Source organism: Bufo gargarizans, chromosome 9 (assembly GCF_014858855.1).
Source record: "Bufo gargarizans isolate SCDJY-AF-19 chromosome 9, ASM1485885v1, whole genome shotgun sequence".
In the NCBI taxonomy this organism is placed as follows: domain Eukaryota; kingdom Metazoa; phylum Chordata; class Amphibia; order Anura; family Bufonidae; genus Bufo; species Bufo gargarizans.
In genome coordinates, this window is record NC_058088.1 from 47,502,209 (window position 1) to 47,529,217 (window position 27,009).

At 42.1% G+C, this 27,009-nt stretch overlaps 1 protein-coding gene across 2 annotated transcripts in view; it reads left to right on the forward strand.

Annotated features, from left to right (window-relative positions):
* The window catches only part of PCDH11X (protocadherin 11 X-linked), a 204,587-nt gene that overhangs the window by 122,973 nt on the left and 54,605 nt on the right, over positions 1–27,009 (forward strand). For both annotated transcript variants that reach the window (XM_044268644.1, XM_044268645.1), the window contains exon 2: positions 3,730–4,297. In XM_044268644.1, the coding sequence (XP_044124579.1) occupies positions 3,758–4,297 (540 nt within the window). In that variant the 5' untranslated portion in view covers positions 3,730–3,757. The remainder of the gene's footprint in view (positions 1–3,729; positions 4,298–27,009) is intronic.

Here is a 27,009-nt window from a genome sequence, read left to right on the forward strand (position 1 = left end):
ACCCTTCTGACTATGCAGTAGATAGCTTTATTTGGGTTTGGCTGAGCTGGTGTGAGGTCGTCTGTGGTTTTCCTGTTCTTCCATCTCTACAGAAGTTAAGTGTCACATTTGTATGTATTTGTTATATTCCCTGTTGTTGTATCTGGGCCTGAGACAGAGACTTCTATTCGTCCATCTGGGGAGGAATGGGTTGTCTCTGGTCCTATACTTATTCCAGGGCCTTATAGGGAAATCGGGGCCTAGGTATCCTGCTTATGAATGTTCCTACCTTCAAGGTCTATTCATAGTGATAGGTAGTCAGGGCTCAGTTACTGTTCTCCTTCCCTCCTGTGTTCAGTGTGGAGCTCCCCCCCCCCCCCCACCTTGATCGTGACAGGTACAGTGCAGATAAAATAAACTAAAATTTGACAATACAATAGAAAGTAAATCCAATATGTACATGAATAAAGTACACACATCAATAATCGTGGATTGGCTAGTGGTATCGCATATCCACGGACTCTTGCGCCTCCTTACTTGGATATATGAATCCATTGATATGGATTACTTAGATATTCCATGAAATCCATATTAGACCATGTGTTGGATTGTAGTAATTGGGTAGTAGGTAAGGAATTAGGTAATATATATATACACACACACATTCATTTCGTTAAGACCACGCGGGGTGACTGTGTTTAGCTGGTAGATCCAATAGATCTCCCGCTTCTGAAGAAGATCAAATCTGTTGGATGGGTTGGGTGATCTTGATAGTATGTCTTTCTTTTTTTGGCACAGAGCCTCGATAGGCTGTGTTTTGCGTAGAGTTTTTGTATGTTGATTCAGACGGTAATGCCGCTCCTGGGTTGTACGCCCTACATTCTGGAGGCCGCATTCGCATTCAATCATATAGGTCACGTATGAGGACTGACAAGTCAGGTGATGTCTGATGTTAAAGGAGGTTTTGTTGGCATTCGAGGAAAAGGTTGTCTTTTTGTGTGTGATAGTGAAGCAGCGGAGACAGCGGGGAGTGTTGCACTTGTAACTCCCTAATTTTTGGGTGCCTTTGGGAGCGTGTCCCTTCTGGTGGTGCTTGGGTTTGCTTGGCGCCAATAGATTTCTGATGGTGGGGGCGCATCTGTATGTAATTTTAGAATTATTTGGGAGATATTTTTTTAAGGTGTGCGTCTTGTAGTAAAATGTGCCAATATTTTTGTAGAACTTGTAGAATGGTAGAAGTGGATCGGTTCCTGGCATTCTGTTTGTGTTAATTGCGAGCTCTTTTTATACGCGTCTTGTATTATATTGTTGGGGTATTGTTTTTTCGATAAATCTTTTTTCTAATATCTTTGCTTGTGGGACAAAATCCTTATGATTGGTACAGTTTCGCCTGATCCGTGTACACTGGCTGGACGGTATATTTTTAAGCCATTTTCAGTGTGGTGGAAGCTGGTGTAATGAATGGAACTATTAGTGTCGACAGAACAGAAACATAACATACCAGAAGGCAATTCATTGTCGGACACACCACCCCATGCTAACACTAATAAGGTTCGCAGAGGACACGCCCCTCATCAACACAGAAAACACACATCAATATCTCAGGGTAAGAAATTCCCCCAATCAACTCAACCAGAAGAGTCGATCCTTCACGAACCAGAAATATCATGAGCCCCGAAACATACACTAGACACAGAATCACGAGGATTCGGGGACAGCTAACCCCACACATCCCCTAAAGGGGGGGAATAAACATGACCACACTAAAAATATCTACCTACTACTAAATACCTACTACCCAATTACTACAAAATCCGCAAAACACGGATGGCGCCCGTGTGCCTTCCGCAATTTGCGGAACGGAACAGGAGGCCTATTATAGAAATGCCTATTCTTGTGCGCAAAATGGACATATTTGTGTGGGGCCACAGAACGGAGCAACGGACAGAGTGCTGTCCTCATCTTTTGCGGACCCATTGAAATGAATGCTTCCGTATACGGAACGCAAAATAAGTTCGTGTGAACGAGCCCTAATGTGGATTTAATGGAATATCTAAGTAAGGAGGCGCAAGAGTCCGTGGAGATGCGATACCGCTAGCCAATCCACGAGTATTGCTGGGTCTACTTTATTCATGTACATATCACGTTTACTTTCTATTGTATTGTCGAATTTTAGTTTATTTGATTTTAGTTTTGTTTTATCTGCTCTGCACCTTTATCACTACCTGCATATTTATTTTATTGTATCAGCATTTGTATCCTTATTGTACCTTTATTATTGTCCACCATCAGCAAACCACCGTACAATACTAACTGCAGACTCCGGCAATTAGGTAAAACACACCTGTGTACCTCCCCTCCCCCACTCCTCAATCAGCCCGCCAAAAATGTGCCTTTTTAAAGCTTCCCTGCGCATGTCTCACCATTACTGTCCTGATGGACGCTCCATCCCAGAAACGCGTTGACAACCCTGTGACTAAAGATCATCGTGAATCTACCGCATCGCTCATGATGTTCCTTTAATCCATATCCTGGCAGCGCCTACACTGATCCGAAAAAATAAATAAATTCCAATTACCTGGCGAGTAGCTAGGAAGTAGTCATCACCTGATGCAGGAGTTGTAACCTGCAGTCCTATGTAAAGTTACCAGCACCTGGTACAGATAATGGAATATACATCAGGTTATCACCTCAATGTAATTTTTGCATTCCTTGCTCGCAGTGACCCGGTGCCCAGTGGGCGATCGTATTTCCGTGGTGGCGTCTTTAGAATAATATCTCGGGCTGCACGTTTCTTGCTTTCTCTTGTTTTCTCTGGTTTGGGCGTTATCCAGGACCAAAAACTTTTCTTATTAAATCTGTAGAAAATGCTGCTGGTTGCGTCTTTAAACAATAAGTGCCAGTCGGTCTCCAGGCATGAAATGAAATCTCATCGTTAGACGCGGCGGCCAGACACACGGAGCGCGCCTGGTAAAGTGATCCCATGTGAGGAGGGAGAGAGAGCGCCACAGGGGGCTCCGAGCTATTCCTGAAAAAATCCCTAAAGAAGAGGTTTAGTTCCAGGTTTACAATGCAAATCGCTGGACTGAGAAGCCCATGACCAGCATCAGTAGCTGACCCATAGATGGTTCTCTCAGCCTGGAGCATTAAGTCCCCTCTGAGCACCATCATAGGGTCTCGAATCCTGGTCTGTTAGGCTCCATTCACACGTCTGCAAATGGGTCTGCATCCGTTCCGAAATGTTGCGCCTTGTGCAGCGAGGGAGCATGGCTTTGCGGGAAAGTGGGCATGGTCTAAATACTCACCTTTTCGCAAAATTTTTTACAAATTTTTTGAGGAAACAGTGCCAACCTATAGGCAGTGTAAACTTGGACTAGATAGGTTTTTTTGGCGCATGGACACATTTTTGGTGCACAGACAGAATTCTAGCGTAAAGGTGCATTTAGACGTACCAATTACCTTACAGATTATTAGGAATGACCGTTCCTGCAAACGATCGTCCCCAACAATCTACCCATCTGAATCTGCCGCCGATCCACCAATGAACCTGTTATCCTGCAAGTTGATCCAGAGTAAGGCAAAAGAAACCTGTGAGGAACATGTAAAAGCCAATTTTACTCATTTTGGGGGGGCGGTAGACCTTTGTAATTTAGGATGTAAGATTTTGAGACTGTGGTGGTTTCTTGATAGGTATTGAATTATTAATGTCCCTCCTTGTAGCCTTCATTGATCTCTTCTTTGTTTTCTTAGGTCCAGTGTTCGAAGCATAATTCTGGAGATGGACTTACTATCGGCAACGTGCGTCTTGGCAGTTTTGGTAGCTTGTATTGTCTACGAGTCTGGTGCTCAGGAACAGAATTACATCATCAGAGAAGAACAGGGTGAAAACATATCCATTGGGAACTTGTTGAGGGACCTTAATCTGACATTGGACCCTGACATAGCTCTCTCCACCCCTCTCCAGTTCAAACTGGTCTACAAGACTGGAGATGTTCCTCTGGTGCGGGTTGAAGAGAACACCGGTGAGATCTTCACCACCTCAAATCGGATAGATCGAGAAAAGCTTTGTGCCGGCATCTTTACGGAGAACAAATGCTTTTATGAGGTGGAAGTGGCTGTGCTTCCAGACGAGGTCTTCAGATTGGTCAAGATCCGCTTCTTGATCGAAGACATCAACGACAACGCCCCTCTGTTCCCGTCTACAGTCATCAATATATCCATTCCAGAAAACACAGCCGTCAACTCTAGATATTCTGTACCATCTGCCATTGATCCTGATGTGGGCAAGAATGGAATTCAAAACTACGACCTCCTCAAGGTGTGTACTTACCTCCAGCATAAAGTGTGATGTTCTGTAACAGTAGGTAACAGAAAATAAATCTGTTCTGTAAATATACGTTTCCTTACCCTCAACATAAAGTAACATAAGTAGCTGATGTATAGGGAGCTGTTTGCAAGGCTTTAGCAACATCTATCTCATATCTATCTATCTATCTCATATATACAATATCTATCTATCCATCTATCTATCTAATATCTATCTAATATCTATCTATCTAATATCTATCTATCTCATATCTATCTATATATCTATCTATCTATCTAATATCTATCTATCTAATATCTATCTATCTATCTCATATATATCTCTCTATCTATCTCATATCTATCTAATATCTATCTATCTATCTATCTCATATCTATCTCATATCTATCTCATATCTATCTATCTCATATCATATCTATCTATCTCATATCTATCTATCTCATATCTATCTATCTATCTATCTCATATCTATCTCATATCTATCTATCTATCTAATATCTATCTATCTAATATCTATCTCATATCTATCTATCTATCTATCTATCTATCTCATATCTGTCTAATATCTATCTATCTATCTCATATCTATCTATCTCATATCTATCTATCTCATATCTATCTATCTATCTCATATCTATCTATCTATCTATCTCATATCTATCTATCTATCTATCTATCTCATATCTATCTATTAATCTCATGTCTATCTCCCATCTATCTTTCAATCATTATCTATCTCATATCTATCTATCTATATCTTCCTCACTGCGCCTGCGCTGTTCAGTAGGATTTCCCCAGCGCACAGGGCCGGCAGGGAGGGGGTGAACGCTGCCTGGCCCTGTCAATCTAGTCTAGCAGGGCGTGGCCAGAGTTGAGAGAACGGAGCCTCTAGGAGCAGGGGCAACGCCCCCCCTGCACCTAGAGGCGAATTGGCATATTATAAAAGGTATATTTCTGGAGTAACGGGGGCATAGATACAAGTAGGAATAGGCTAGTTAGGTTCAGGTGACATTAGCTAGTTTATTAGGGTTAATTCTGGTGACAGGTTCCCTTTAACTGCAGATTTAACGTAAAGGACTTTTACAAAGTGTTTCTTAATTATTTGCCAATATGTAGACTTGAAATCACCGCTATTTAGTATACATGAGGGATATTAATGAAGCCTTTAATTAATTAGCTTTAAATGAGCTAAAGCGAAAGCTTGCATAAAGTATAAACACACATTTGTCTCCATCTTATTCATTGTAAGTTTGGGATTTTCTGCGGCGTTGGTTTCTGAAACGATGACCTAGATGAGGACTGGGCACTACAGAGCCATTAGCAGCTGGTCCTCCTACAGTACGGCCGCGGGAGTCGCTGACCGTGCATAATAATCATGTCTGCCGCTAACACGTGCCCGGAAAATAGGAAATCTTGGGCTTCTGACTGAGGCCTCTTAAAGCAAAGGCCAAAAAGCAGTCAGCAGTGTCACATAGTATGTGCTGGAGGAGGCAGATCTACACGCCAGCAGTGGACTGCACAGAAGGGAGTCACACAGGATATACAAAAATCTATTTCTAAAATATAAAAACATATTATGGTGCGAAATCCATTTTCTATAATACAGAGCTCCAAATCCCCTCTATAGACAGAGAATTGCTCGAAATACATTGTTATAACCCATAGCCTCCACTAGGGGCAGCATACAACCTAGGCTTTTATGACTGCATGTGCATAGTATGCCATAAGCTTCTGAGCGCCCTCTAGTGGTGGTGTCAGGCAGCCAGGATTTTATTCTACCTCCTAGCAGGGTACTTGGAGCTTTGTGTCACAAAGCTTTAATCTTTTAAAAAAAAAGGGGGAAAAAATCCAGAAATTAAAACTCTTTTTGCTTCACCTAAACACAACAAAATGCAATAAATTGTCAGAACATCTCGTGGTACGGATAGTAGACTATTTGAAGCATCGTTTTTTTTTTCTGAGATGTTTGCTTTGTATTTGCTGACAATACCTGACCTATATTACAACTGATAATGATGGTCTCATTAGTCTGTGTTCTCACCAGGTTGTACACAGATAAATTATTAACTATTTCTTAGCTTTATGGATTCTATTTCTGTTCTATTTCTGTTTCATTTATTCTGCCTTGAGGTCCAAGCACCATGTAATAACGAATGACCAAAGGCAAAGGCTCACTTAAAGATAGATGTATACAGGATGCAGTCGTCGTCTCCTCTGTCAGCACTGAGATACTGAAAGCAACAAATACACATAAAAGAGCAACACAGTAAACCCAGAAATGGTTTATTAATTAAGTGTTGTTAAATAACTCAGATAGAACTAATGTACATAAAAAAGTTGTGTCACTTGGTAAAAACATTACTTTCTTCTGGGACTAGCGCCCCCACCTATCCCTTGGTGGAACTTGATGGACTTGTCTTTTTTTTCAACCGTATTAACTATGTAACATAAACTGTACTACACTCCAGAGCTGCACTCACTATTCTGCTGGTGCAGTCACTGTGTACATACATTACTTATCCTGTACTGATCCTAAGTTACATCCTGTATTATACCCCAGAGCTGCACTCACTATTCTGCTGGTGCAGTCACTGTGTACATACATTACTTATCCTGTACTGATCCTGAGTTACATCCTGTATTATACCCCAGAGATGCACTCACTATTCTGCTGCTAGAGTCACTGTGTACATACATCACTTATCCTGTACTGGTCCTGAGTTACATCCTGTATTATACTCCAGAGCTGCACTCACTATTCTGCTGGTGCAGTCACGGTGTACATACATTACTTATCCTGTACTGATCCTGAGTTACATCCTGTATTATACTCCAGAGCTGCACTCCCTATTCTGCTGGTGCAGTCACTGTGTACATACATTACATTACTTATCCTGTACTGATCCTGAGTTACATCCTGTATTATACTCCAGAGCTGCAATCACTATTCTGCTGGTGCAGTCACTGTGTACATACATTACATTACTTATCCTGTACTGATCCTGGGTTACATCCTGTATTATACTCCAGAGCTGCACTCACTATTCTGCTGGTGCAGTCACTGTGCACATACATTACTTATCCTGTACTGATCCTGAGTTACATCCTGTATTTTACTCCAGAGCTGCACTCACTATTCTGCTGGTGCAGTCACTGTGTACATGCATCATTTATCCTGTACTGATCCTGAGTTATATCCTGTATTATACTCCAGAGCTGCACTCACTATTCTGCTGGTGCAGTCACTGTGTACAGACATTACTTATCCTGTACTGATCCTGAGTTACATCCTGTATTATACTTCAGAGCTGCACTCACCATTCTGCTGTACTGATCCTGAGTTACATCCTGAATTATACTCCAGAGCTGCACTCACTATTCTGCTGGTGCAGTCACTGTGTACATGTAATGTATGTACACAGTGACCTAAATAATGGCTCTTTTGATAAGTGCAACTTTTGCAAAAGTTGCAAAAAAGTTGCAACCTATGCCAGGCAACCTCCTGGTCTACCTTAACACATATACATTACACTCACGGCAAAAATATTATTAATGTGCACCATTTCATAAATTTGGCGCAGGTCCACAAAACAAAGCAGAATTAAAACTGACACAAAAACAACTGCAAGCGATAAATGTCCCCAAAGTGCTTTCACTCAAGCTACATCATAGAGAACATAGCACCTCTTGGTAAAGGTGGAATTTTTAGCAGTTAATTTAGCACAACAGGTGTGTGAATGTTCCATTATCCAACCTTGTACTCTGGGTATTAATAAAAGGGGAGGGGCCGTGACCATCTCTTGTTCATTTGCATAAAATAGGTTGTAATAATGATTCCAGGAGCAGAGGTAATCTCAGCAATAAAAACATATCATGGCTATAGATTAATAGAAAAGGGAATGACTGTTTGCAGCAAGCGGTAAAATAGATGCAGAAATTCTGCTGATTCTGGCCCTAATTTTCTAGTAAATGGGTAAAATAATCCTGATTAGAGAAATATTACCAGTTAATACTCTGCTGGTGCACAGTGTTCCGGTCTTTTATGTCGCTATTACACCAGTGGAAAAGATTTTTATGAACAGATTAGGTTTAAATGTGCTAAATAAAAGAAAGTTATTGATCAAGTACAGGATTTCTAATCATCTGCTGTATTTACTGGCGCTGGCGGGTGCGGACAATATGAAGGTCCATTCTACTACTAGGAGTCCAAGAAATGTATCTGCAGATTAAAGTCAGAGAGGAAAATGTAGACTTAGAGCAATAAACAAACCTCAACATACACAGTCCTATTATATCCTGCATGTACACATTCAACTTATCTCACAATTATGTACAAGAAAATAACTGCTATAATACTGCTCCTATGTACAAGTATATAACTACTATAATACTGCCTCCTATGTACAAGTATATAACTACTATAATACTGCCTCCTATGTACAAGTATATAACTACTATAATACTGCTCCTATGTACAAGAAAATAACTGCTATAATACTGCTCCTATGTACAAGTATATAACTACTACTATAATACTGCCTCCTATGTACAAGAAAATAACTGCTATAATACTGCTCCTATGTACAAGTATATAACTACTACTATAATACTGCCTCCTATGTACAAGTATATAACTACTATAATACTGCTCCTATGTACAAGAAAATAACTGCTATAATACTGCCTCCTATGTACAAGTATATAACTACTATAATACTGCTCCTATGTACAAGAAAATAACTGCTATAATACTGCTCCTATGTACAAGTATATAACTACTACTATAATACTGCCTCCTATGTACAAGAAAATAACTGCTATAATACTGCTCCTATGTACAAGTATATAACTACTACTATAATACTGCCTCCTATGTACAAGTATATAACTACTATAATACTGCTCCTATGTACAAGAAAATAACTGCTATAATACTGCCTCCTATGTACAAGTATATAACTACTATAATACTGCTCCTATGTACTATAATACTGCCTCCTATGTACAAGTATATAACTACTATAATACTGCCTCCTATGTACAAGAATATAACTACTATAATACTGCCTCCTATGTACAAGAATATAACTACTATAATACTGCTCCTATGTACAAGAATATAACTACTATAATACTGATCCTATGTACAAGAATATAACTACTATAATACTGCTCCTATGTACAAGAATATAACTACTATAATACTGCTCCTATGTACAAGAATATAACTACTATAATACTGCCTCCTATGTACAAGAATATAACTACTATAATACTGCTCCTATGTACAAGAATATAACTACTATAATACTGCTCCTATGTACAAGAATATAACTACTATAATACTGATCCTATGTACAAGAATATAACTACTATAATACTGCTCCTATGTACAAGAATATAACTACTATAATACTGCTCCTATGTACAAGAATATAACTACTATAATACTGCCTCCTATGTACAAGAATATAACTACTATAATACTGATCCTATGTACAAGAATATAACTACTATAATACTGATCCTATGTACAAGAATATAACTACTATAATACAGCCTCCTATGTACAAGAATATAACTACTATAATACTGTTCCTATGTACAAGAATATAACTACTATAATACTGCTCCTATGTACAAGAATATAACTACTATAATACTGCTTCTATGTAAAAGAATATAATTACTATAATACTGCTCCTATGTACAAGAATATAACTGCTATAATACTGCCTCCTATGTACAAGAATATAACTACTATAATATTGCCCCTATGTATAGGAAAATTACTATAATACTGCTCCTATGTACAAGAATATAACTACTATAATACTGCTCCTATGTACAAAAATATATAACTACTATAATACTGCCTCCTATGTACAAGAATATAACTACTATAATACTGCTCCTATGTACAAGAATATAACTACTATAATACTGCCTCCTATGTACCAGAATATAACTACTATAATACTGCTCCTATGTACTAGAATATAACTACTATAATACTGCTCCTATGTACAAGAATATAACTACTATAATACTGCCTCCTATGTACAAGAATATAACTACTATAATACTGCCTCCTATGTACAAGAATATAACTACTATAATACTGCTCCTATGTACAAGAATATAACTACTATAATACTGCTACTATGTACTAGAATATAACTACTATAATACTGCTCCTATGTGCTAGAATATAGCTACTATAATACTGCTCCTATGTACAAGAATATAACTACTATTATACTGCTCCTATGTACAAGAATATAACTACTATAATACTGCTCCTATGTACAAGAATATAACTACTATAATACTGCTACTATGTACTAGAATATAACTACTATAATACAGCCTCCTATGTACAAGAATATAACTACTATAATACTGCTCCAATGTACAACAATATAACTACTATAATACAGCCTCCTATGTACAAGAATATAACTACTATAATACTGTTCCTATGTACAAGAATATAACTACTATAATACTGCCCCTATGTATAGGAAAATAACTACTATAATACTACTCCTATGTACAAGAATATAACTACTATAATACTGCTACTATGTACTAGAATATAACTACTATAATACTGCTCCTATGTATAAGAATATAATTACTATAATACTGCTCCTATGTACAAGAATATAACTGCTATAATACTGCCTCCTATGTACAAGAATATAACTACTATAATATTGCCCCTATGTATAGGAAAATTACTATAATACTACTCCTATGTACAAGAATATAACTACTATAATACTGCTACTATGTACTAGAATATAACTACTATAATACTGCTCCTATGTATAAGAATATAATTACTATAATACTGCTCCTATGTATAAGAATATAACTACTATAATACTTCCTCCTATGTACAAGAATATAACTACTATAATACTGCTACTATGTACAAGAATATAACTACTATAATACTGCTCCTATGTACAAGAATATAACTACTATAATACTGCCCCTATGCATTAGAATATAAGTTCTACAATGTTTGCTATTCATAAGATTTGAATGACATTTCTAGATTTGATTTGCTGCCAGGCAGGCCTGTTGTGCCCCTGTGCGGTGTATGTGGCAGTACAGTACGGTGTGGGCTCATGTATGAAGAGCTGTATTTAGTTTCTGTGCTGCAGTTCTCTCTGCAGAGCAGCTCTCTTATTTTGACTCATGTGCCACCTCTCGTGGGTATAACAATGGGTTGAGAAGTGTACTGGCAGCTGCCATGGAAATCTTGGCTTGTATACAATGAAGCTGCCCTCAGCAGGCGGCACTATGGCAGAGGGTGCGCAGCGCGGGCGCCTGTAGCCTCACTTTGGCTCCTGAGCAGGAACAGCTGGAAAGTTCTGAAGTTTAGTGATCACCGTCACATTACTATAGATGTGGAAAATGAATGATCCGTTTCAGATTTGTTTAAAAAAAATACGGAAGGACTGCACTGGAGGAAAGCACTAGTCCATTGATGTGTGGGATCTGCTTCCAGTTATGACCCAGTGATCTGATGAGGTCATGTAAAGTATGGTGGAGGCTGAGTCGATGATCTGATATGGTCATGTAAAGTATGGTGGAGAGTTATCCAGTGATCAGATATAGTCATGTAAAGTATGGGGGAGAGTTACCTGTGATCTGATGAGTAGTGTTGATTGCAAATATTCGAATTGCAAATTTTAATCGCGATTATCGCCTCTTCGAGAACTTGCGAAGATGTAGAATATAGTGATATATATTTGTAATTTAGAATATTCTAGATTTTTTTCATCAGTGACCTCCCTTCTTGATTGTGGGCCAATGAGAAGGCTGCAATGTCTTTGTCAGAGCTTAGCAACATCCCTAGCAACCAATAGGAAAGATGCCCCTCCCCCTTACTATATAAGAACCTCCCAGCAGCCCTTGTACGCAGTATTCTGCAGATCTGAGAGAGAGCAGAGACATTGCTGAGCTCTGTGCTTTCCTGTGTCATTACATTAGATAGATAGCTTATATATATATAATACAGATAGTGGGAGACAGTCAGTGTAGGTTAGATCCTTGGTGCGGCGCTCCGGTCGGGTCTATCTTTCCAGTAGTATACAGACAGATGTACAGCTGGTGAATCCTCACTTCACTGTATGTAATTTATCTCCTTACAGGACAGAAGATAACATTGTATCTGGATCTGTGAGGCCACGCCCCTGAGGCCACGCCCCAATTATTTCTCTGGTGCAGTTTAGATGCTTTACCCTATGGCCTTTACATTAGCGTCTTCAGATCCAAAGATGATTAAAAACAGAGCTCCCCTTTAAATCTCAACTTTTCCGAGCAGATATTTCTAAGGCTTCGGTTTTCCCAGAGACGGTGACGTTTTTCTTTTCATCAGTGCCTGCCCGCCATCCTAACATCTCCGGACCCTTCACCAGCGACGTGATGATGAATCGCTGCGGATTTCTGTTTTCTGGGCTTTTTCTTTCTATTCTGAGCTTATTAAGTTAAAGGGGAGAGAATAGGATCCTGGGGGACAAAAACAAACGCAAAAATCCTTCCTCGATTGTTTCCAGGTAGACGTAAAAGCAACAAAAATGAGAATTAGAATAATGATATAATAACATTGGAAACAAAATACATCAATAAATCATACGGGTATAAAAAACAAAGAAAATATCAATAAAAAAAAAAACATATATATTTTTTAAAATTAGAAGCGTTACACAGCGATTTCCAGGTGAGACGCTGCATGTGCCTCCATTTTGATAGAACTTGTCGCAGACCCTTTTACCGCAGTTGGGACCGCTGTGGCCCAGTGCACCATTGCAGGTGGACTTTCCTATGTAAGAACAATGAGCTCGTTATCAAGTACAGATAGAACCATCCAGACTTGTATTTCACTGGGGTCTAGGTCCAACGGCCTATAATAGGGTTATGTTTATTACCGTAACTGCCCTACGTATAAGCTTGTCCTACCAAGACATTGCGTTGTGATATTCTACCTCTGTAGATAGTCAGACTTTTAAGCATTGTGACCTTTCTGAAATTATAACCATCCAGACTTGCACCAACACATTGTATTCCACTGGGGTCTAGGTCCAACGGCCTATAATAGGGTTATGTTTATTACCGTAACTGCAAGACATTGCGTTGTGATATTCTACCTCTGTATATAGTCAGACATTCAAGCATTGTGACCTTTCTGAAATTGTATCAAAAGTGGAGAAAATGTAAAAAAAATAAAAAAAAATTATATATATATTAGTAAAATAATAAATAAATAAAAATAAATACTAAGATAGTAAATGCTAAAAATAAATTATAAAATGAAAATAGGTGATACAAATACAAAAAATAAGTAAAAACTATAATAATCATAATAATAAATAAAAATGAATACTAAGATAATAAATACATGAATAATACTATAAATAAATATAAAATAAATAATAAATTATAATGTAATAATAACTAAGATAAAATAATTTTACGATGAAAATAATATTGGTTGGCTTTTCTCGCGCAGTTTATATTACTATCCAGACAGACTTGGAAGTAGGGCGGTTAGTAAACGGCGTCCGGCGAGCGAGGATTGTGTTTATCAGTGGTGACAGGCAGCATCGCCGTGCGTTGTCCTTATCAGGTGGTTTGTGACTGGAGCGTGTGTCATCATCCATCATTTCCCTCCTCGGAATAAGTAGGTCACCTGCAGACAGGAGCGCCACATGTTAACACCTTCAGTCTGGTGTCACCTGCTGCGCGAAGCCGCTCGGGCTCCAGGTAATTCCGCGTGACGTCCGCGGTGTCAGAGCCGCAAAATTAATCCTTTCCTTGGATCACGCGGTCAGTAGGACTATCTGGGTCTGGGAATTCCTGTCCTGGCCACTTAGAAGTGTGCGAGCCTGGTCAGAACGAATCTGGATTGTCCTCCCGGGAGAACGTGTTTCTACTGTAAAGCTCTAATGTAATTTTTGAACGGGTGGAAGATGGATGGCGGCGCGCAGAACAGCAGCCTAAACACTTCTTCTTGTGTTTTAATGTAATGCAATCAGGCCGCTGCGCCGTATTTAAAGCTGCCCTCATTACTCTACCTTTATAATCACGAGTTTCCATGGACGTTAGCAATTCTTCCTGGAAGCTCGCTAATGTGACTGGAAGGAACGCGGTGGATTTTTCTGGTCTTTGGGGCTTAAAGGGGAATTCCATTTTTAGTTATCATGTAGGAGGTTGGACTGTAGCATTTTAGAGGGTCAATGAGTTGGATTCTTGGAAGGAAGGGACCCCGACCCTCGGTTATGTCCGAAAGCCTCTTAGACATTAGTCGGGGACTTGGAATCTGCAACATTAGATGGTCGGCGGCTTCAGGGACGTTGAAGAGGTTATGCCTTGATGGATAAATCAGTGGTCATATAGGACAAGCCAAGGAATCGGCCCTGCACCTCCCATGGAACCAGAGCTCCCCCAGTTTGTTGCTCCAATTGCTCTGCTTCCTTTATTTCAGGCTGCCAGCTGGGGGGGGGGGGTCCTTTCTCAAGGAGCGTGTCCTTTTGCAGGGGGTTTGTCCTTTCAGCTGCGGCTCTTTCCTTGTAACTGCCACAGTTTCTAACAGTAGATATGGCTGGTGGCAGTTGAACATTTAAACTGAGCGCGTGCGACCACCTCAATGAGGTGGACAAAAAAATTTAGAAAGTAACGAACAGCAGGTGGCGCTATATACATTTTACTGAACTGCTCAGTGGCCATCACTCAAGTGTTCAGATCCAGGTGCTGGTTTGAAAAATGTTGAATATTTTTCGTGGCTCAATCCTTTTAAGGAGATGTTCCAATCTGGACAATATCGACAGGATATACCATCAATATGTGATAGGTGCCGGTCCTTCCTCTGGGGCCCTCTTTCATCTCAAGGAAGGGGCCCTGAAGCTAATGGAGAGTATCCTGCTCATGTGCAGTGTGCTCTGTGTTTGGGGCCGGGCCCCTCATGAGATCGGAGAGGGTCCCAGAGGGCAGAGCCCATTAATTCTCAAAAAAAGCTGCATTCGTGTGTACCATATGGCAGCACGATTAGACAGTATTGTGTGGGTACTGTATGGCACTTTTATTTTGGCACTTTGTGGCAGTGATATAAACATTTGTATAGGCATAGAAGTACTGCAGTATTATGGGAGCCATGTCTGAGACTTGTATGTTCCCTGTATGAGAGTATGATGTAGAAACCATGTGGTAGTATTATGTGGGTACTGTATAAGTAATGTATGCACACAGTGACTGCACCAGCAGAATAGTGAATGCAGCTCTGGAGTATAATACAGGATGTAACTCAGGATCAGTACAGGATAAGTAATGTATGTACACAGTGACTGCACCAGCAGAATAGTGAGTGCAGCTCTGGAGTATAATACAGGATGTAACTCAGGATCAGTACAGGATAAGTAATGTAATGTATGTACACAGTGACTCCACCAGCAGAATAGTGAGTGCAGCTCTGGCGTATAATATAGGATGTGACTCAGGATCAGTACAGGATAAGTAATGTATGTACACAGTGACTCCACCAGCAGAATAGTGAGTGCAGCTCTGGAGTATAATACAGGATGTAACTCAGGATCAGTACAGGATAAGTAATGTATGTACACAGTGACTGCACCAGCAGAATAGTGAGTGCAGCTCTGGAGTATAATACAGGATGTAACTCAGGATCAGTACAGGATAAGTAATGTAATGTATGTACACAGTGACTCCACCAGCAGAATAGTGAGTGCAGCTCTGGCGTATAATATAGGATGTGACTCAGGATCAGTACAGGATAAGTAATGTATGTACACAGTGACTCCACCAGCAGAATAGTGAGTGCAGCTCTGGAGTATAATACAGGATGTAACTCAGGATCAGTACAGGATAAGTAATGTATGTACACAGTGACTGCACCAGCAGAATAGTGAGTGCAGCTCTGGAGTATAATACAGGATGTAACTGGGGATCAGTACAGGATAAGTAATGTATGTACACAGTGACTCCACCAGCAGAATAGTGAGTGCAGCTCTGGAGTATAATATAGGATGTAACTCCGGATCAGTACAGGATAAGTAATGTAATGTATGTACACAGTGACTGCACCAGCAGAATAGTGAGTGCAGCTCTGGAGTATAATACAGGATGTAACTGGGGATCAGTACAGGATAAGTAATGTATGTACACAGTGACTGCACCAGCAGAATAGTGAGTGCAGCTCTGGAGTATAATACAGGATGTAACTGGGGATCAGTACAGGATAAGTAATGTATGTACACAGTGACTGCACCAGCAGAATAGTGAGTGCAGCTCTGGAGTATAATACAGGATGTAACGCAGGATAAGTAATGTAATGTATGTACACAGTGACTGCACCAGCAGAATAGTGAGTGCCGCTCTGGAGTATAATACAGGATGTAACTCAGGATCAGAACAGGATAAGTAATGTATGTACACAGTGACTGCACCAGCAGAATAGTGAGTGCAGCTCTGGAGTATAATACAGGATGTAACTCAGGATCAGTACAGGATAAGTAATGTATGTACACAGTGACTGCACCAGCAGAATAGTGAGTGCAGCTCTGGAGTATAATACAGGATGTAACTCAGGATCAGTACAGGATAAGTAATGTATGTACACAGTGACTGCACCAGCAGAATAGTGAGTGCCGCTCTGGAGTATAATACAGGATGTAACTCAGGATCAGTACAGGATAAGTAATGTATGTACACAGGGACTGCACCAGCAGAATAGTGAGTGCAGCTCTGGAGTAACTCAGGATTATTACAGGATATCCAATGTAAACGGACTCAGCTTGACATTCCTCTGGATTTTATATTTGTTGTAATGATGAGCGTTAGATCTTCACCTTCTTGTAACCATTTTATGTGCCCAGAATTTCTGAGGGATGTGGAGACATTTTGCCGTTCTGATGCTGATTGTCTTTGGGCTCCTTCCCTCGGGTAATGAGACTCCTATTACACGTCCCTGTGATGAGCGCTGCTGGATGACGGGAGAGCAGAGATCCCGGAGAAGCGCAGCTCCTGAAGATTATCAGGCTTACGGATAACAAGATGAACTTAGAGCTTTTTTAGGCTTTGCGATGAAGCAGGACACGGGAGCCGGTTAATCCTAGTGACAATACGGCGGTCCGGGCGGCGTGCGCGCCGATAGAGAAGATACATCCTGGGATTACAGGTCTGTGACCTCAGCGTCTCCTGCAGGGATCCTGTGCGCAGGCTGCCGGCCAGGGAGATTAGATGGTTAACTCTGCCGCCGCTGCTCGTGTTCTACACGTTAAAGCTCATGCACACAAGCGTATTCGCTTACCGTGTCCGTTCCATATACGGAACCATTCATTTCAATGGGTCCGCAAAAAAACGGAAGGTACTCCGTGTGCATTCCATTTCCGTTCCGCAAAGAAATAAAACATTACGGACAAGGATAGGACTGTTCTATCAGGGGCCAGCTGCTCCATTCCGCAAAATACCGAATGCATCCCTAATTTTTGCGGATCCGTTAAAATACATACGGTCGTGTGAACAAGCCCTTAAAGCCACATCATTCCATGTGTCTATCGAGCACCTGTCTGAGACTCAACCTGATAGTCCGGAATGTAAGAGAAATAGTCCTAGAACCTTACCTGATAGTCCGGAAATGCTGGTAATCTGGCATGTAATGAGAGGTTTCCGTAATTGGAATAATCCTCTTTGAATTATTATAATTTTACTATTTCTCGTTGTATTAACCCCTTAAGGACACAGGGCGTACAGGTACGCCCTTGTGCCCTGGTACTTAAGGACACAGGGCGTACATGTACGCCCTGTGCATTTTCAATCACCGCCGCGCGGCCGGCGGCGATCGGAACCCCGTGCCTGCTCAAATCATTGAGCAGGCACTTGGGGCAAATGCGTCGGGGGGTCCGGTGACCCCCCCCATGTATGCGATCGCAGAAAACCGCAGGTCAATTCAGACCTGCGGTTTTCTGCGTTTCCGGGTTATTCGGGTCTCTGAAGACCCGATAACCCGGAACAGGATGGTGATGGTGGTGTGATTTCACTCCACCAATCACCATCCAGCGATCCTGAGTGGTGATGGTGACATCACCACTCAGGATCGCTTTCTGATTGGTCTGTGGGCGGTCCGGCGGCAGATTCAAAAGAGGCAGGCGCCCCTCTCCTCCTCCTTTTGTGTTCCGGAGCCGGAGGAGAGAGGAGCTGCCTGCACGTGTCTGCTGCCACCGCTGCACCGCTGCCTGCACCCGATCTGTGCCCCCCAGGACCCGATCTCTGCCCCCAGCACCCCATCAGGTACATAGGGACAGCTAGGGAAAGTTTGGTTTAGGCAGGGAAAAAAAAAGGGAAAGGTAGTTTTTTTGAACTTTTATTGCATCACCCCAGTTAGGGTGTCTGGGGTCCACAGCACAGCTGTGTGACCCTAGACCCCCCAGGGGTGCTGCCACTTGCCCCCCTCCCCCTGCCACTTGCCCCCCCCCCCCACCTTTTTTGGGGTGCTTTTTTTTTTTTTTTTTTTTGAGTTCGCTGACTGTGGCCGGCACTTAGCGTCCGGCCACTGTTAGCGCATCGCACACCCCACCGCTGATCAACTTCGGACGGTTGATCAGCAGTTTTGAATTTTTTTTCCCCACATTTTTTGCCCTTTTTTTAGTTAGTTTATTTATTTTTTCTGTTAGTTTTAGGGTGAGTTCGTGAACACCCGTGCCCCCTCACACACGCACACCAAATAAAGAGTTACACACACGCACATATACACGCAGACACACACTCCCCTATGGCCCGCCGGACGTTCTCGGCCGAGGAGGCATACGCCCAGCTTGCCTCCGAGTCCGAGAGTCCCAGTGAGGATGAGGATGACCCCACATTCCTGTTGTCATCCGCATCCTCCTCATCATCTAGCGATGATGATGAGCCCCCAAGGCGGCGGAGACGCCGCCAGGCGGAGCAAGGGGACCGCCATGTTAGGGACCCTGTGGCCCACACTAGTACGAGCAGCTCTGGGGCTCGTACTGGTTTCCCGGCCCACCAGTTAAATCCACCGGAGCACCCTGCCGGTGAACTTGTCTGGTGTAGCCCAGAGCGATACGAGCCCGTGATTCCCGATTTCGTAGGCCAATCAGGAATCCAGATTTCCACAGTGGGCTACACTGAATATGACTTTTTTTGTCATTTTTTCAGTGACCCACTGGTAAATCTGATGGTGGAGCAGACGAATCTGTACGCCCAACAGTTCGTCGCTCAACACCCGGGCTCCTTTTTGGCCAGGCCCGGTGGCTGGACGCCGGTCAGTGCAGCCGAAATGAGGACATTTTGGGGCCTCGTGCTGCATATGGGCCTGGTCAAGAAACCCAGTGCCAGGCTGTACTGGAGTGGGGACGTCCTATATCAGACCCCACTTTACAGTACAGTTATGACACGCTCCCGGTTTGAGGCCATCCGGAAATGTCTGCATTATTCCGATAATGCAGCATGTCCACCCCGAGGTGATCCTGCCCATGACCGTCTGTACAAGATACGGCCGGTCATCGATCACTTTGGGGCCAAATTCATGGAGGCCTATGTACCTGGAAGGGAGGTCGTGGTTGATGAGTCTCTCATTGCGTTCAAGGGGAGACTCATTTTCCGCCAGTATGTGCCTTCCAAGCGGGCGAGGTATGGCGTGAAGCTATACAAAATTTGTGAGAGTACCTCAGGGTACACTTACAAATTTCGTGTATACGAGGGGCGAGATTCCCGGATTCAACCCCCAGAATGTCCCCCCACTCTGGGTGTTACCGGGAAACTTGTGTGGGACCTTATGCACCCACTGCTGGATAAGGGTTACCACTTGTACGTGGATAACTTTTATACCAGTATCCCCTTGTTCCAGTCCCTTGCCGCCAGATCCACGTCCGCTTGTGGGACCGTGCGGAAAAATCAACGCGGCCTCCCTGCCCACCCCCTCCAGGTACCTATCCCCAGGGGTGAGACCCGTGCCCTTACCACTGGAAACCTGTTGCTGGTCAGGTATAAGGACAAGAGGGATGTCCTTATGCTGTCCACAATTCATGGTAACGGCATCACCCCTGTCCCTGTGCGAGGTACCGCGGCAACGGTCCTCAAGCCCGATTGTATCGTCGCCTACAATCGGTATATGGGAGGAGTTGATCTCTCGGATCAAGTCCTCAAGCCATATAACGCCATGCGCAAAACCCGGGCATGGTACAAAAAAGTTGCGGTCTACTTGGTACAGGTTGCCATGTACAACTCTTTTGTACTATCCCGAAGCGCTGGCAGCACAGGGACATTCCTCCAGTTCTATGAGGCAGTCCTCAAGGCCCTGATCTTTTCGGACCGGGAAAGAGCAGGCCGGAGTACCTCGGGAACTGTAGGCGCCCGGATCGTCCCTGGCCAACACTTTCCAGGTGTGGTCCCCCATACTGGAAAGAAGGGACGAACCCAAAAAAAGTGCAGAGTGTGTCGCAGGAGGGGGATACGGAAGGACACGACTACTCAGTGCGACACATGCCCCGATCATCCGGGCCTCTGCATTGACGGTTGCTTCAGGGAGTATCACACTTCCATGGAGTACTAAATTTATATCCCAATTTAGCACTGACATCGGATAAAAAAAAATGGTTCTCAGACTTGAGACACCCAAAAAAACTAAAATAATTTATTAAAAGTAGACATAGGTATTGCCGCGTCGGTAATAATCTCCTCTATAAAAATGCCCCATGACCTAACCCCCCAGATTAACACGGTCCAGAAAAAAAAAAAAGGTGCAAAAAAAGTTTTTTTTTGTCACCTTACATAATAAAAAGTTTAATAGCAAGCGATCAAAAAGTCATATAGCCCCCAAATTAGTGCCAATAAAACCGTCATCTCATCCCGCAAAAAATGAGCCCCCACATAAGATAATCAGATAAAAAAAAATATAGAAAATGACTCTTAGACTTTAGAGATACAAAATTTTTTTTAGGGTATCAAAAAGGATAATATAGTCTAAAACCTAAATAATTGTAAAAAAAAAGTTGACTTATTAGGTATCGCCGCGTCCGTAAGAATCTCCTCTATAAAAATACCCCATGACCCAACCCCCCAGATTAACACAGTAAAAAAAAAAAAAAAATAGGTGCAAAAAAATATTTTTTTTGTCACCTTACATAACAAAAAGTTTAATAGCAAGCGATCAAAAAGTCATATAGCCCCCAAAATAGTGCCAATAAAACCGTCCGCTCATCCCGCAAAAAATGAGCCCCCACATAAGATAATTGGCTAAAAGAAAATAAAAAAAATGACACTTAGACTTTAGAGATACCCAAAAAAAATGTTGTATCAAAAAAGATAATATAGTCAAAAACCTAAATAATTGTAAAAAAAAAGTAGACTTATTAGATATTGCCGCGTCCGTAAGAATCTCCTCTATAACAATATCCCATGACCTAACTACCCAGATTAACACGGTTAAAAAAAAAAAAAAAAACAGTGCCAAAACCGCTATTTTTGGCACTTTTCCATTTCAGTCCGTTTTTTCCGGTAACAAAACAAGGGTTAACAACCAAACAAAAGTTAAAATTTATTACCCTGATACTGCAGTTTACAGAAACGCCACATTTGTGGTCGTAAACTGCTGTATCCGTAAAAGGGAGGCCGCAAAAGGAAAGGACCGACATGGTTTCTGGAAGGCCGATTTTGATGGCCTTTTTTATTGACACCATATCCCTTTTGAAGCCCCCCTGATGCCCCCCTAGAGTAAAAACTCCCTAAAATTGACCCCATCTAAGAAACTACACCCCTCAAGGTATTCAAAAATGATTATACAAACTTTATTAACCCTTTAGGTGTTCCTCAACAGTTAATGGCAAATGGAGATGAAATATCAGAATTTCAATTTTTGGTAACCTTGCCTCACAAAAATGTAATATAGAGCAACCAAAAATTATATTTGCCCTAAAAATACTCCCCCAAAAAATGCCACCTTATCCCGTAGTTTCCAAAATGGGGTCACTTTTAGGGAGTTTCGACTCCAGGGGTGCATCAGGGGGGTTGAAACAGGACACGGTGTAAATAAACCGGTCCATAAAAATCAGCCCTCCAAAAACCAAACGGCGCACCTTTCACTCTACGCCCCGCTGTGTGGCCGTACAGTAGTGTACGGCCACATATTGGGTGTTTCTGTAAACGGCAGAGTCAGGGTAATAAAGATACAGTCTTGTTTGGCTGTTAACCCTTGCTTTGTTAGTAGAAAACATGGGTTAAAATGGAAAATAAGGCAAAAAAATGAAATTTTCCAATTTCATCCCCATTTGCCAATAACTCTTGTGCAACACCTAAAGGGTTAACGACGTATGTAAAACCAGTTTTGAATACCTTGAGGGGTGTAGTTTCTTAGATGGGGTCACTTTTAGGGAGTTTCTACTCTAGGGGTGCATCAGGGGGCTTCAAATGGGACATGGTGTAAATAAACCAGTCCATAAAAATCAACCTTCCAAAAACCATACGGCGCACCTTTCACTCTACGCCCCGCTGTGTGGCCGTACAGTAGGGTACGGCCACATATTGGGTGTTTCTGTAAACTGCAGAGTCAGGGCAATAAAGATACAGTCTTGTTTGGCTGTTAACCCTTGCTTTGTTAGTGGAAAAAATGGGTAAAAATGAAATATTAGACAGAAAAATGAAATTCTCAAATTTCATCCCCATTTGCCAATAACTCTTGTGCAACACCTAAAGGGTTAACAACATATGTAAAATCACTTTTGAATACCTTGAGGGGTGTAGTTTCTTAGATGGGGTCATTTTTGGGTGATTTCTATTATGTAAGCCTCGCAAAGCGACTTCAGACCTGAAATGGTCCCTAAAAATTTAGTTTTTGTAAATTTCATGAAAAATTTCAAGATTTGCTCCTAAACTTCTAAGCCTTATAACATCCCCAAAAAATTAAATATCATTCCAAAATAATTCACACATGAAGTAGACATATGGGGAATGTAAAGTCATCACAATTTTTGGGGGTATTACTATGTATTACAGAAGTAGAGAAACTGAAACTTTGAAATTTGCTAATTTTTCAAAATTTTTGATAAATTTTGTATTTTTTGGTGCAAAAAAAAATATTTTTTTGACTTAATTTTACTAGTGTCATGAAGTACAATATGTGACGAAAAAACAATGTCAGAACGGCCTGGATAAGTCAAAGCGTTTTAAAGTTATCAGCACTTAAAGTGACACTGGTCAGATTTGCAAAAAATGGCCTGGTCCTAAGGTGTAAAAAGGCTGTGTCCTTAAGGGGTTAAGGAGAATTCGGATTTGATTTTCGCCGTCTGTATAACTGATCACAGGGAAGTCTATTTCGGTGAAGCCCCCGGATTGAGTAATCCCTTAATTCCTCAGATATTTAGCATCTTATGCGTTGGCGACTTGAAAGTAAGATGAAAGATGGCGGCGATCCAATGGCAATCTGCCACGCCGGGCTCCGATAACGGCTTCCTGTTGGCCCGTAGGAGTCGCATCTTGGATGGCAGCCATCTTCATTTTCCAAGAGCACGCCGGCCAGAAATGAGAACGCTTTTCCCAAGAACATGTGAGCTCCTGGGAAGAAAAACGGCGACGGCTTCCGATGTCACAAAGGAACGAGACGTCAGAGCCTCAGACTCCGGGGGGGGGGGGGGGTCTGACCATGGGGGGGTCATAAAGAGAGACCCTTAAAGAACAAAGCGACTCAATCTCCAGGAAAAAAAAGAGACAATGTAACAATAGGCAGTTGTCAGCAGGATCAACCCTATTGAATCAGCTGTGCCGTCGTGTGGGTTGATCCTGCTGATTAAATTGATATCTGCCTTGTGAAAATCGGTTGAAAAGACTGTTAATCTTTGTGCAAATGAAGGTTTCATTGCGCGGAGGGGCGGGACTTAGTCTCGGTGCAACTCCAGCTTTTCAGTGCACTGAAGCCCTCATTTGCATAAAGGATAAAAGTCTTTTTTTTTTTTTTCTCACTGATTTTTCACAAGACCGGTGTCATTTTAATCAGCAGGATCCGCCCTACCAATGAAGGGTTGATCCTGCTGATGGGCAAGCAGATTGATAGAATAGAAGCAATGGAAGGGATCTGTAGCTTGGAGCGACCTTCTGGGGTCTTCACTGATTGTCTCTGAATTCAGGACTGCGGGGGTGCAGAGGTACTGCAGCCATTGTTACACCTGCGCCCTGTTACCAGAAGGCACTCCGCCACATTACACCAGTATTACAGATGTCACGTGAGAGGAGTCGTCCCTTACGGATCTTGGGGTGCATTCAGACGGCCATATGTATTTTGCGGTCCGCTATTAAAACATGAATGACGTCCGTTTTTTTTGCAAATCAATTGTAACAATGTCTGTGTTTGTTCACAAAACGAACAAGAATTCGGACACGTTCTATCTATTTGCGGGACTTCGGAGCGGACGTAGGGATGCGGACCGCACATGATGTCCTGTCTCCGTTTTTTTAGGTCCCTTTGAAATGAATGGGGCCCAGGATCTTCTGTGAGCGATGAGATCCTGATCCTCCGGAGGGCTGGTGCGGAGCCAGAACCGTGAGGTGCGAGGTTTCTCAGTGCCTCCTGTAAGTGAAGCTGCACAATCGGCGATGCGCCGAGCTCCTTCTTATGAATATTTTCATTGAATTTTCATTTCCTTGTACAATTCAAGGACAATATAATTTGCATTTTAATGGATCCACTATAATAGTACAGAACATTAGGTCTGCTCCTCGGGTCCACAACTCCCACTCTCCGCGCTGCTGAGCGATCCTTATTGTGGGGGATAAGCATTAATTAGCCGCCATCTTTTACATCTCCAGATTTTATATTATGTTTTTACAGTCAACACATCCAAATGAGCAATAGAATGACGAGCATCGGGGGGGCGGAAAACCTCGTGGAGACGTAACTGTATGATGTGCGCGCACAGGTCCCGAGGGCGCGGCAGCCATCATTGCCCAGAGAAATTTCTATCGGTGATAGGGATCTGAAATCCACCTTGTATCTCGCCAGAGACTCAAGCAGCTTCCCTGATCCCATATACTTTACACTGCTACTTTGCTCTATTTGGACACAGCTATGGTCAGTGACTCCAGCTCAGATGCATTATCTATCAGTCTGAGGCTCAAGCTGCTTCCCTGTGTTCTCATACTTTACACTGCTGCTCTGCTCCATTTTGACACAGCGATCACCAGTGCTGCAGCTTAGTTACATTGTCTATTGGAGTCTCCAGCACTTGACTCATCAGCAGCTTAAAGGGGTCCTCTCACTTTAGTAAGTGGCAATTATCATGTAGAGAAAGTTAATACAAGGCACTTCCTAATGTATTGTTATTATCCATATTGCCTACTTTGCTGGTTGGATTCATTTTTCCATCACATTATACACTGCTCGTTTCCATGGGTTACGACCACCCTGCAATCCATCAGTGGTGGTCGTGCTTGCACACTGTAGGAAAAAGCACTGGCCTGTGTGCGCTCACATGGTCCCGGCCACCAGAGAGGCTGATGCCTTTTCCTATAGTGTGCAAGCACGACCACCACTGATGGATTGCACGACCACCACTGATGGATTGCACGACCACCACTGAAGGATTGCACGACCACCACTGATGGAAAAATGAATCCAGCAAAGGAAGCAATATGTATAACAACAATACATTAGTAAGTGCCTTGTATTAACTTTCTCTACATGATAAATGCCACTTACTGTAATTCAGAGGACCCCTTTAAGTTGCTTCCCTGACCCCCTGTACATTATACTGCAGCTCAACTTTATTAGGACACAATAATTAGTAACTTCAGCTGAGCTGCACTGTATTTCGGCCTTGAGCTGCTTTGCCCCCATGCTTTACCCTGCAGCTCTGATTATAAAGTGATGGGAATGAACTGGACAGCAGACACAGGATGGTTAGACTTGGCATCTTCAGTGTCATAAATATCGCAGATACGTTCTGAGGACATGATTTGAGTGAATGAGGGGTTAATTACCTGTTTAATGTAATTATTGTGAGGAGCCAAATGTGCAGAGCAGAGTCCAGTATATAATAACATCCAGTATATGGCGGCAACCAGTATATAATAACATCCAGTATATGGCGGCAACCAGTATATAATAACATCCAGTATATGTCAGCGTCCAGTATATAGCAGCGTCCAGTATATAGCAGCGTCCAGTATATAGCAGCATCCAGTATATATAGCAGCATCCAGTATATGGCAGCGTCCAGTATATGGCAGCGTCCAGTAAATAGCAGCGTCCAGTATATGGCATCATCCAGTATATGGCAGCGTCCAGTATATGGCAGCGTCCAGTATATAGCAGCGTCCAGTATATGTCAGCGTCCAATATATGGCGGCATCCAGTATATGTCAGCGTCCAGTATATAGCAGCGTCCAGTATATGGCAGTATCTGTATATAGCAGCGTCCAGTATATGGCAGTATCAGTACATAGCAGCGTCCAGTATATGGCAGTATCAGTATATAGCAGCGTCCAGTATATGGCAGTATCTGTATATAGCAGCGTCCAGTATATGGCAGTATCGGTATATAGCAGCGTCCAGTATATGGCAGTAAAAGTATATAGCAGCGTCCAGTATATGTCAGTATCAGTATATAGCAGCGTCCAGTATATGGCAGTATCAGTATATAGCAGCGTCCAGTATATGGCAGTAAAAG